A 12,529-nucleotide genomic window follows, 5' to 3' on the forward strand; every position below is an offset into this window, starting at 1 on the left:
ACCACACTGAGATGGATGAAGACAGGACAGACTGAATGATGGCAGTGTAGAAGATGACCAACAGCTCCTGTGGAAGGTTGAACTTCTTGAGTTGCCTCAGAAAGTACAGTCTCTGCTGGGCCTTCTTTCGAACAGTGTCTATGTGTGAAGACCATCTCAGGTCCTCAGAGATGGTGGTTCCTAAGAACCTGAAGTGGTCCACGGCCGATACAGTGTTGTTGAGGATGGTGAGGGGGGTGTATGGGGGTGGTGTTCTCCGAAAGTCCACCACCATTTCCACAGTCTTGAGTGGGTTGAGTTCAAGGTAGTTCTGACTGCACCAGTGGACCAGCCGATCCACCTGCTGTCTGTATGCAGACTCATCACCGTCCTGGATCAGTCCAATGACAGTGGTGTCATCTGCAAACTTAAGGAGTTTTACGGACGAGTCCGATGAGGTGCAGTCATTTGTGTACAGAGAGAAGAGGAGTGGGGATAGAACACACCCCTGCGGGGCACCAGTACTTATTGATCTGGATCGGGAGAAGATGCTCCCCAGTTTCACTAGCTGCTGTCGGTCTGTCAGGAAGCTGTTGATCCACTGACAGGTGGAGGCTGGGACGTTGAGCTGTGTGAGCTTCTGGTGGAGAATGTCTGGTATGATAGTGTTGAAGGCCGAGCTGAAGTCTACAAACAGGATCCTGGCGTACGTCCCTGGATGGTCGAGGTGTTGCAGGATGAAGTGTAGACCTAAGTTGACAGCATCATCTGCCGACCTGTTTGCTCAGTAAGCAAACTGCATGGGGTCCAGCAGTGGGCCTGTGATGTCTTTCAGGTGCTTCAACACCACCCGCTCAAAGGACTTCATGATCACAGACGTTAGGGCTACAGGCCTGTAGTCATTTAATCCTACAATGGTGGGTTTCTTGGGAACCGGGATGATGGTGGGTTTCTTGGGAACCGGGATGATGGTGGATCGTTTGAGGCAGGAGGGGACCTCACATTTCTCCAGTGACTTGTTGAAGATCCTTGTGAAGATCGGAGTGAGTTGATGTGCGCAGGCTTTCAGGCATGATGGGGAGACGTTATCAGGTCCTCCAGCTTTCTTTGTTTTCATGCGCTGAAAGAGCCTGTTTACCTCTTCCTCTGAGATCTTTAGTGCAGGCAGAGGATCTGATGGTGGGGGGTTGGTAGCTTTATGAGAGGAATTTGTTCCTGAATGGGATGTAGAGGGGATGATTTGAGGTGTGAATTTTGTCTTAAGAGTTACAGTGAATTGTTTTATGTGGTCAAAACATCCCTCATCTGTACCCAAATGTTATTTCACCTGAGTTTATAAAAATTTCCTACTCATGTGTTTAACTACTGTGTATCAAGTCATATTTGTTTGGACTTAAGTATTAAGTGTATAAATATCATGTATTTTGTTTTTCAACATTATATTATTTTTTTATATTTAATTTTATATTCCACCCTATTTTATTACATGTGATTCTTTTGGATCTGCTGACTAATTAGGACCTTTGCTCAGAGCTCAAAATAGCCAGGCGTGGCGGTGGCACAGGGTTAAAGCAAGCAACCTATGTGTGGAGGCTACAGTGCTTGACACAGATGTCCTCTCTCTCTCCCCCATTTCCTGTTAGTCTACCATCAAAATAAAGGCCAATAGTGCCACAAAATTTAAATTTAAATTAAAACTACTCAAAATAGCAACGGAAACATGCAAAATGATGGTCAGCAACTGATAAAAAAAGGTTGATTACTGTAATGCAAATAACTATTTTTCCATTGATTATTGAGAAGAATATATATATTTTTGACATGCTATTTGTTAATAAAATGTAATAAAAATGTAATTAAAGATTTATTTTCAGAATGATACTCTTTTGATGTTATATAAAAACACCCAAAGGGAGTAAATGAGCACTTCCTGCTTTTTGAGTTATATTTCAATGAGGATTTCTCTAGAAGTAATTCAGAATTTTCTGTGGATTGCCTGACTTATTTTGTTTGTTAAATTACTTGACACATACAAATGAATAAACTGAGCATAAAGAAAACTAAGAAAAAGTCAAGAGACTAAAGACTGTTGCATCTACGCACAAAAAGAATTTCACAAAGAACGAAAATAAACTGCACTATTATAGGTGTTGAACCGTGTTACAAGTTTCCTTTATTGAATAATTGTAAAAGGAAGACCATAAGCAGTGTTTTTCATTTGTGACTCTCAGTACTGTATATAGCACAAAACCACTGTTGGTCAAATTGCTCAGTATGATACAACTCCAATTAAATAATAGACAGGCACAAACTGTACAAATCTGAAGGAGCTTTCCAAAGACACATATACATTTAGGCTTTGTTTTTCTAGAAGGCCAGGAGGTAGCATACAAAAATGAATTCTCTGTAGTGTAAAAGTATTAGAAACATCATATGTCTAGAATGTAGTTAAACTCTTTAAAAAGAATATGCCCTCTGCTGGGTTAGCACATTTGTTACTGATGATTTCTAAAGATGTCGGTAACATAATTAAAGCAATTCTCTCCAAGGCCATATTTCATTAAAATGTGATGATGTTGGGTTTTTAATCAGCGGAAAAGTTAGCTTCAGCATTTACATTTACAGTTAAGAAGAAAAGCTTGCCCAAGGACAGCTTTTCTCTGAAGAAAGCACACATCAGGCTCAGGAGTTCCCAGCTCAATGGGATGATAAACCCATTTCAGATCTGACTCATGATCTCTCACTGCCTAGAGGCAAGGACAGCGGGGATGCCTGTTGAGATTATCCGTCTTTCATTCCAAGGCAATCCCATGCTTCCCTCCCAATTAATCAATGAACAGATACATAGCTGATGACCAGGAAGCGTGGACACATTTCCACAGTTTGTCCTTCAGCTCTTGTGAAGTTCACATACTTCTGAATTCTGTATACTTGAAAGTTTTAGTGTTATTATTTTTTTAATAAACGTCCCACACTGCGGCAAGATGTGCAACTTGAGCTATTTCGTTTATGTAAAGGTACGGCACCCGTTTATAAATGCGTTTTTGCGTAAATGCGTTTTTGAGATAAAGTTTTCCACAAATAAGGTTATTTTGTACATTTGAACTGAAATGCAAATGAATCTAAATGTGAACACATTCAAACTAATACTTGGTTTGAGCACGAGCCAACAACTGAAGATTCAAGGCCAAAACTGATTGATATTTTGAATCACGATATTCTTATTTCAATCAATTTTGGCAACAACAAAAACAGTTCCATCTGAAGAAAAGTAACCCGTTCAATGTTGTTTTTGTGCCAAACATACCTTATGGAATTCTTGCATAAAATTGTAACTATAGCTTCATCAGACCATAAAACATTCTCCCACAATGCTTTGGGAGGTTATAGTAAATTTTGGATGTTTTCTTTAAAGGAAAATGCATTCATGTTGCAACCCTGATCTTCAGACCAGACATATGTAGAATACAGGAGATTTTTGTCACAGGTACTACAGAACCAGCCCTGTAGCTCCCTCGGTGTTTCTTCCAGCCTTTTGGCAACCTCCTTGACAAGTTTCTGCCTCATCTTTTAAATAATTCTGGAGAAAAGTCCTGGTTCTTCAAGGCCAGGTCTCCCCATGTATCTCCTAAAAAGAGATTTTAATTTCAAAGAAATATTCTTACCTGGATTTCAGTTGGTAGTTCCATTTCATTTGTATGGAAACACTAAGATTAAGTGAAGTGCCCTAAAACAAGAGCAAACTTGTTTGGTCAAAATAATGTGGTCTCATTTATTATTAGTCAATACAATTATTAATTTTGACATTTTATAAATTATTTGTTTATTTGGTGATTTAGTTTTTTTTATATTTTAATACATTTTGTAATTGATTATAAATTCAGTATTTTGTTTTCAAGACATTATTGAATTACACTGTATTGCTGATTTTATACTGCGGTTGAATAAATTACTACTTTAAGGGAACAAGAAGGAATCAAAAGAAAAATGTATGTTCATCAAAAGCAAAACTCAATAAGTAATTATTTTTAAAATCATAACAATATCCATAGAAACTAAATTAATAGTGATTTTGTCAAGAAGTCCTGACATGGACACCACCTGTTTGATATTTTTCAACTGTTTTCAACTTACAAAGGGTTTGTAAAATACAATTTATATCTGAAAAACAGATGATAAAAACCATTGGCTTATCGTAGGTCAGACATTTTTTGAGAATATGCAATATTACATGGCTAACCATCTGTAGAGAAATGTTGACCTGGAAGTGATGTCAAACCCAAGTTAACCTCTTTCTCACCTAACGCCAAGTTAGAAAACCAGTGGCATTTGGTAAACTGCTCATTTGCTCAGTGACCAGGCTAACTACAGTTAACAAGTTAACTACAGTGTTCCCTGATACAAAGATATTTTTCCCAGTTTAATATGTTCAAACAATAGAGGAACATGTTACCCCATAGAGATTTCAAAGTACCAACCCTTGATTCAAAAGTTAAAAAAAGCACACTTGGAATTTTAACTTTCCAAAGAGGATTCCTCAATTCATTTTATTTATGTATAGCCGATTCACAATGAATGTATCCAGGCACTTTCCAAAAGAAAATCAAATTTTTATATAAAAATATATAGTTAGGTCAATGCAATCATTCAGTCAGATTTAAAGTCAATTCTCCACATTCTAATTTGATCCTAGTTGATCAGTGATGTCAAGTTCAGTTTATTATGCCAGTTCGCAAAATGTTTTCTATCTCAGGAAACCCAGCCAGTTAACTTTGCAGCAATCTTTTATACCGAGCAAGCATGTGGCGACAGTGGAAAGTAGAATTTCCCTTCTTTGGTGTTTTATATTTGCTTTTACAACTTCTAATTGCAAATAGAGCACACCATTAAACTTTACTATATTAGTACAATCATATTGTCAGAGCAGATTGGCACTTTATTCAATACGGAGTAAGGAAAATATGAATATGATAGGAAATTACAGCTAATTTAACCAGTATGTGTCAATTCTCTCTAAAGTAATTCAGAACTTTTAATTAAACTTCTCTGCTCTTATGTCTCAAGCAGAGATTCTCTTCAAACAAATCAACTGAGTGGCAGAATAGACTGAGAAAGTCAGACAGATTCAGGTTTTCCTTTTCAGCTAGCAGTCTACTGAAACCGGCATGAAGTGAATGGTTCAACATTGTCTCTCAGAACACACAAACAGATTATTGTTGCATCCTGTCTGCATCTCCAACCCTCTTAGCCAGCACACTTCAACTTTGATACGACCTGTAATATTCATTGCATTCTTTGTCCCCATTTCCTCCTGTACCAAACTGTTTCTTCTTTGCATACATCTCAGCACAGTTCATTCTGAACATTTTGCCATGTTCCACCTCTGTCTGATTCTGCCTGTCTTTTACACCTGCCCTCCTTCCTTAATCTCTCGCTTTTTGCTCCATGCCTCCCTGTGGCTCCCTCGTCCCTGATGTAGTGAGCTGGAAGGCCAGAAGGAGTGCATATAATTTCTCATAGGAGGTGCTGTCAGTTGACTGCCTTTCCGGGCTGAGGGCTGCTCTCCTCGCCTCTGGGTTCACAGAGTCACGGCTCTGTTCCGCTCCGGGATTATGCAGATCTTAATTCCCTTCCGTTCACACCTGAGGGTGGCAGGGCATGAAATAAGGAAAGTGTTCAGTGTGAACAAAAAGTGTTTTGGCACCAAGTGAGTAAAATAAAGAAGATAAGGAAGTTTGGGAGGCAGGAAAGGAGAATAGGCTAAGACAAATGGAACAGAATAAAGAAGAGAAAAATTAAGAGATGCATTCCTGTTCTTCTGGAGCCAGAAATACTGAACAGACCCTGCCAAATGTTTTCCCTTATTGCCTTCAGAAGCAAATCCACACTATAGACTAGAAATATAAGCAAGGTTTGTAGCTGGCCCCTTTCTCTCCTATGATCCCTAAGAAAACTTCAATTCAAACACAACAGGTTGGTAAATGCACCAGTTGCACAGATAAAAACCTTAAAATAGCCAGTGTTCAACAGCTTATCTGCAGGACTTTCTGTTTAAATGATGAGAACAAGCATGGCTACCTGTGTTCAGTTTGTCTACAAAAAAGTACTGCCCTTTGTTGCAACAGAACACTTAACTTGATACAAAAAAAAACTTCAACCAGTTTAGCTGAAATTAGGTTTTGCCCTTCAGCCATTTTTAAAGCACTGTTTCCAGTTCTAGTCAATGTCTTTTAACTCTCCCTTAAACTCAGTGTGTTGTCTTCACAATCCCCCCAATGCTGCAGTTATCACTGCTGTTTGTGCAGCTTTTTAACCATACTTTTTCCTTCCACTTAACTTTCCATTAATATGCTTGGATAAAGCACTCTGTGAATAGCAATCTTATTTAGCTTTGATCTTTTGTGGCTTAACCTCCTAGTGGAGTGTATTAATAACCCCTTTCAGATCATACCTCTGCAATAAACACGAAACCCATCCCACCCAAGGCCCCATCATGTGGTCGCTTTGTCTTTTTAAATTATACAAGTCTATCTGCTGAGATCACAGCAGATAGACAGGCCCTGTGTGCTTTCAGATCATGCAGCTGCGATTATGGAACCAAAGGTCCATGTTTTACAACTTTTTGCACTCACCTGAGCAATTGGCATAGACTGAGCTCTCTGTGGCGGTCCCCTTCCAGGCTGTTGTAGTCAGTGCATTGAATACATGCAAAATTGTTGTGCACCATCCTCAACAACTTGTTATCTGCCCAGCATTTGCTGGTCAATGTATTTCTCATATCAGACTGCCACTCAATGATTATTCAGTGCCTTTCTCCTGTGCGCACAAGCAGACTCGTGCAGCTGCTTTCTTTTGTATTTCACCATGTACACTAGGCAAGAACACCCGTCCATCTATACATTGTCTATTGAACCTTTCCCTTGCAAGGCTGAGGTGCCTATCTCTAGTGGTTATTGGGCGAGAGCTGGGGCTACACCCTGGACTGGTCGCCAGTCCATCAAAGGGCAAGACAGAAGCACACAGCATGCACCATGCACTTCTAATGGCAATTTAGAGAGACCAGATAATGTAAAACACTTGTTTAAAGGCTATGCGAGAAAGCCATAGTAACTAGAGCGAACCGCACGCATGCACAGGGAGACCGTACAAAACTCCATGCAGAAAGTCCACAGACTGGGATTCAAACCCCGGACTTTCTTGCTGTAGCACTGTGCAGAAGAACATTATATTAAAGGCAAAATAAAAATAAATATCGACATTTTTGAAGGGTTTGATTAAGTTTTTATTGTTGTCGACCAAGTGTCATTAACTCTCGCTGCCACATATGCCCATGTATAGGTAGTGACGTCACATCAGTATATGTACCTTGCTAATTGACTCATTTTTTTCCCTTTGATTTTGTTGTTTTTTATAAAAGAAAATTTAATCAAATTTAAGTTTCTCCTCATCCATTTTTACCACAAAAACATCTAGAATTTCAATTTAATATTTTCATTTTCAATCAAAAACCCACTTTTTTGTTTGCTTTCTGTTTTCTGGTGAGAAAATGTAATTATCAAAACATGCACAGACAGTTTGAGATGGAGTTCATTATTTTCCCAGTGAGTATACGTCTACCAGTGTTCAAATCTTTATTTCTACATAATTTCTCAGCATGCACATAGCTTTTCTTTATACAAATAATATTTTAGTTTCTTTCTAGCAACTGCGTTTGCTTTACGTTTGCAAACCACAAGATGCAGCAACTGAAAAAAAAATTGTTTTTATTCGGAGTTTAGATTAGTGGGTGTATAAAAAGGTTGATGGAAAAAGATGGGCGCAAGTTGGCTCCTGTTATCCAGAAATAATAAAGAAAATGTGTTCTATTTTTTCTTCTCGGCATCTCATTAAATCCATATATGATTTCTGGGATACATTTTTATGATACATTAAAATTATTGTGGTGCACTGATGTTCAATAAATGAAGGTTATGAGCAGGTCCAGTTAAGTTCAATGTCGCAAAAGTTTGTGTCAAGCCCATACAGAAATAATGAGATAACGAACCATTCGCTTAAAAAATGATGGATCTTCTTACCTGATGAAACCTCCCTGGAAGACGCAAAAAGACAAGACATACAGAATCCAAATGACTTGTGGGAGCATCCTCTGGCTCAGATTCTCTCCCTGTCCCCGCTGAATAACTTGGAAAATAATAAATAAATAAAATTTAAATCAACAAATCCACAGAGCAACCTGACAGACTCGTCTAAGGGAGGAACGCATCATCTCTCAGCTGAATCCAGGCTCGTCTTTAGGGAACTTCTCCCCCTTCCACCAAGACCAGGGGGGTCTTCCACACATCTACGCAGCAGGAGCTCTGCTTCTGACGGCTGAACGGGAACTGGTCAGTCTGTCAGCGTGTTGCTACTGATGTTAAAGAGGAGTGTCGGCTCGCCACTGTCTGCATGAATGTGTTATAACATTGCTTGGCTTTTCTTCTCTCCGTATTTCCCTCCCTCGCTTTAAAAACATTTAAAGTGGTAAAATTTAAAGGAACAAACGCGATTTGTGTTTTCTTCTTTGCGAAGCCTGTCTTGTTTGTAATGATGCCTAAGTATAAATGAGGTGAGATAAACTGCTGTGCCGTATGTGAATGTAAAATAAAAGACATAAAAATCATTTTGAAAGTAATGGATCAAGAATATTGTCAACATATTGTGTTTGTGAAGGTAGACTCTATATATTGACTAAATATGGTGCCCAAGCCTAATTAAGCTTCAAATTACCTTTTGTCTGTGTTGTGGTTGAGGAGCACGATCATGAAAATGTATTGAAAACTTAAAAGAAACACAAAGATACGAGGAAACGGCGGAGCCAAGAGCAAAACAACAGGAAAAATAAGTATAAAACGAGGGTAACAGAAGGATCCATATAAGGTGTATAAATGAGCTTATATACTGTGGGAGGTATATGGAATGAAAGGGATACAGGTGAGAGGCAATCAAGAGATGTGTGAAACAGCTGAGGGAAAGTAGGGAGCTGAGTGGAAGGAGAAAAATGAACACAAGCTGAAAAGAGAAAATACAAATGCACCAAGAACACAGGAATTAATTAATCTAATAAACAAAATAATAAACTAAAATCGCAACAAACACAGAACATAATGAACAGGGAAATGATGAAGAAAGAAACCCAAAAACTTCATCATATGCCTGGATTGGTTGAAGGAATAGTTCAGGATTTACACACTGACCACTTTTTTAGGTACACAGATTCAACAAGGGAGGCCATGATGAGAATTACCCTGTGATATTCATGTCGGTTTGTAAGCGACCCAAGTGCAGACAGAATATGGCAAACAAAGTTCGTAAAAAACGTACAGGGGAAATTGCAAGGAAAACAGGTCTAGGAACAATGAGTAATGACAACCAGAGAACTTATACACTGAGGGAAGTGTGGAGAATGGCAGATAGTGTAGTAATGGACAATCCGACAGTCCGAGGGTCATGGAGAACAGCTGAGAAAGGAGAAATGCAGAGGAGCTGAGGAAAGGGGAGTACTTAACACCGAGTAGCAGAATAGAGATGCAAAGAAACCCAAGGGAAATATCTAACACAATAAATCTAAAAGTACAAAGAACAAAAAAATGAAATAAAAAAGATTACACACATGGGAATGAACAAAAATGGAAGCACCTTAACACAAACAACAGGGAAATGAAGGAAACAGAGACACAAAAAAACTAAACAACTAAACACCTGAGGATCATAGCACTCCCATACTACCATATATCATTAAGACTGACGTCTAGAGTCTGCGGAAGCCATTTGGGTACAGGGAACCTATTGTCATGTTCAAGAAACCAGTTTGAGATGATTTCAGCTTTGTGACAAGGTGCATTATTCTGCTGAAAAGTGATGGACATGTTTAGCAATAATACTCAGGTATGTGCATAAACAATGCTCAATTGGTACTAGGGTGGCAAAACTGTGGCACGAAAATATCCCCCGCATTACTACGCCTTCCCTAGCAGCCCGAAGTGTTGATACAAAGCATGATGGATCCAAGCATTCATGTAATTTACGCCAACTTCTGTCCAACCTACTATCTGAATGCGCTGAAATCCAGACCCATTGGACCAGGCAATGTTTTTCCAATCTGTTATTGTCTAACTTTGGTGAGCTTGAATTAAATGTAGCCTAAGTTTCCCGCTCTTAACTGATGAGAGTAAAACCTATTGTGGTCTACTGAGGCTGTATCCATCTGCTTGGATTTTTGATGTGCTATGCATTTAAATATTGTATTCTGGATACCTTGGTTGTATCCAGTGGTTATTTGAAAAACTGTTGCCGTCCTGTCATCTCAAACCAACCCTCCCATTCTCCTCTGACCTCTGACACCAACAAGACATTGTCTTCCACGGAACTGCTTACTGGATATGTTGTCTTTTTCAGAGCATTCTCTGTAAATCCAAAAGATGGCTGTGAGTGAAACCTCCCATCCCTCAGCAGTTTTTAAAATGTCTGTCTGACACTAATGACCAAGTCAAACCAACTTAAATCCGTTTTTTGGCATTCTGATGATTGGTTTGAACCTCAGCAATTTATCTTAACCAGGTCTAGGTGCCTAATGTACTAAGGTTGCTGTCATGCTTGGCTCAATCGCAATCTGTGTTGACCAGAAATTAAAAAGGTGTACCTAATAATGTGGCCAGTGGGTGTAAATCTTATCCGTAGTCAACATCAGAGGGTCTTAGAGGTGTCACAAAATATCAATCTATCAACAAAATACAGGATTTACAAGAGTAAGACAAGATGAGATTTTACTGTTTTCACTACTAGAGCAAAGGTTTCTGAAATCACAAACTGTTTCTTCTACAGTTACATGTCACTAGGACTTTCACGGTATTTAGAGGAGGCACTATGTGGTCCATGAAACAAAATAATTATAATGATTTATCTAAAATTATTTTCTGACACCAATATAATATGAGCTTGATTCTAAATTTTCTGTCAAAGATCTCTGCATAAACTAATATTAATGTTTTGTTGATGGAGTATTTTTAAGAAGTTTGTATTCCACTTTGGTCTTGGTCACCCTTAGAATAAATGTAAACTCCAGCCTCTGGGTCTGATTCATCTGAATGAATACAAACATGAACATGCCAGGACAGTTATAGACTGCAGGTAAGATATTAACAACTTATAACCTTTTAACTGAATCTCACTTCAAAAACCCTGAACTATTCCTTTAAATTGTGAGCACAAGCATATTTGCAGACAAAAATCAGCTAATTCCTTCTTGTGTCGAAGCTTTGTGAAAAAAGTTTGGTTCAACATTTATGATAAAAAAAATGACCTCAGAGTTACACTATCTCTACAACAGCTGCTGCTAAAATCATCTCATTTTGTGAGGACATTCTGACCTTCAGGCGAAGCCTGTCTTGCTTGTAATGATGCCTAAGTATCAATGAGGTGAGATCAACTGCTGTGCCGTATCTGAATGTAAAATAAAAGACATAAAAATCATTTTGAAAGTAATGGATCAAGAATATTGTCAACATATTGTGTTTGTGAAGGTAGACTCTATATATTGACTAAATATGGTGCCCAAGCCTAATTAAGCTTCAAATTTTGTCTGTGTTGTGATTGAGGAGCACGATCATGAAAAGGATTCATTTTTTTATTTTTTAATGAAAATGTATCGAAAACTTAAAAGAAACACAAGGATACGAGGAAACTGCGGAGCCAAGAGCAAAACAACAGGAAAAATAAGTATAAAACGAGAGTAACGGGAGTAAAATCATCTCATTTTGTGAGGACATTCTGACCTTCATACTGGTCAGATTAGAGTTAAAATTACACTTGTGAAGCATTTCCCAGCCTGAAGACCAAACCAGACAGGGGACATTTGCATTAACAAATGTGATGATTTCAGTCAGGATCAGAGTGAACAGTTATATGTTTCTATTATGTAATGAAGGATGTTTAGAGTTATTAACCACATTAGTGGAATAGTCAGGAAATCACACATTAAAAAGATATAAGATACTGTAATATTGAAGTCCAAAGCCTCATATTGTCAAAACATGCTACAATCTTTACTGAAAGATTATCAAAAGCAACAAAATAAGTCTTTTAGGAAATGCATTAGCAAAGTTTTAACACAACAATTAACCATGCATCTTCCCTATTTTAAATCTAAACTTTATGGCTTTTTATTTGTAATGAAATGCTGAAAATATATAGATTTTTAGGGGGACACTTTTAGAATAGGTTTAAAAGTTGACACTTAGGTGAATATGTATTTAATATAATTCTTTATATGTGTTGTAACTGCTTTTATATATCTGTTCTATATTGTACAGATTGTCTTGTGATCCTTCCTGGTTTCATGCACCGTGGTCACTTGATTTTTTGTTTTGAGAGTGCTGTATGAATAAAGTTGCATGGTATGGTAACAAATAAATGTTCAACACAAAGCTTTACCTTCAGAGGTGGAGACAGGGAATTATTGAGGAGTATACAGAAGCAATTTAAAGTCAAGATAAGAGACAGCAAAGAGGTGTAC

The 12,529-nt window shown here is 38.1% G+C and overlaps 1 protein-coding gene across 2 annotated transcripts in view; it reads right to left on the minus strand.

The window, feature by feature from the left end:
• glra4a (glycine receptor, alpha 4a) overlaps positions 1-8,457 on the minus strand; it is an 82,853-nt gene extending 74,396 nt beyond the window's left edge. The window contains exon 1 of one of the 2 annotated variants that reach the window (XM_047352675.1): positions 8,055-8,457. In XM_047352675.1, the coding sequence (XP_047208631.1) occupies positions 8,055-8,122 (68 nt within the window). In that variant the 5' untranslated portion in view covers positions 8,123-8,457. The remainder of the gene's footprint in view (positions 1-8,054) is intronic. The other variant, XM_047352676.1, reaches the window with a different exon arrangement.
• Positions 8,458-12,529: the final 4,072 nt, after the last annotated feature.

Source organism: Girardinichthys multiradiatus, chromosome 23 (genome assembly GCF_021462225.1).
Source record: "Girardinichthys multiradiatus isolate DD_20200921_A chromosome 23, DD_fGirMul_XY1, whole genome shotgun sequence".
Taxonomy (NCBI): domain Eukaryota; kingdom Metazoa; phylum Chordata; class Actinopteri; order Cyprinodontiformes; family Goodeidae; genus Girardinichthys; species Girardinichthys multiradiatus.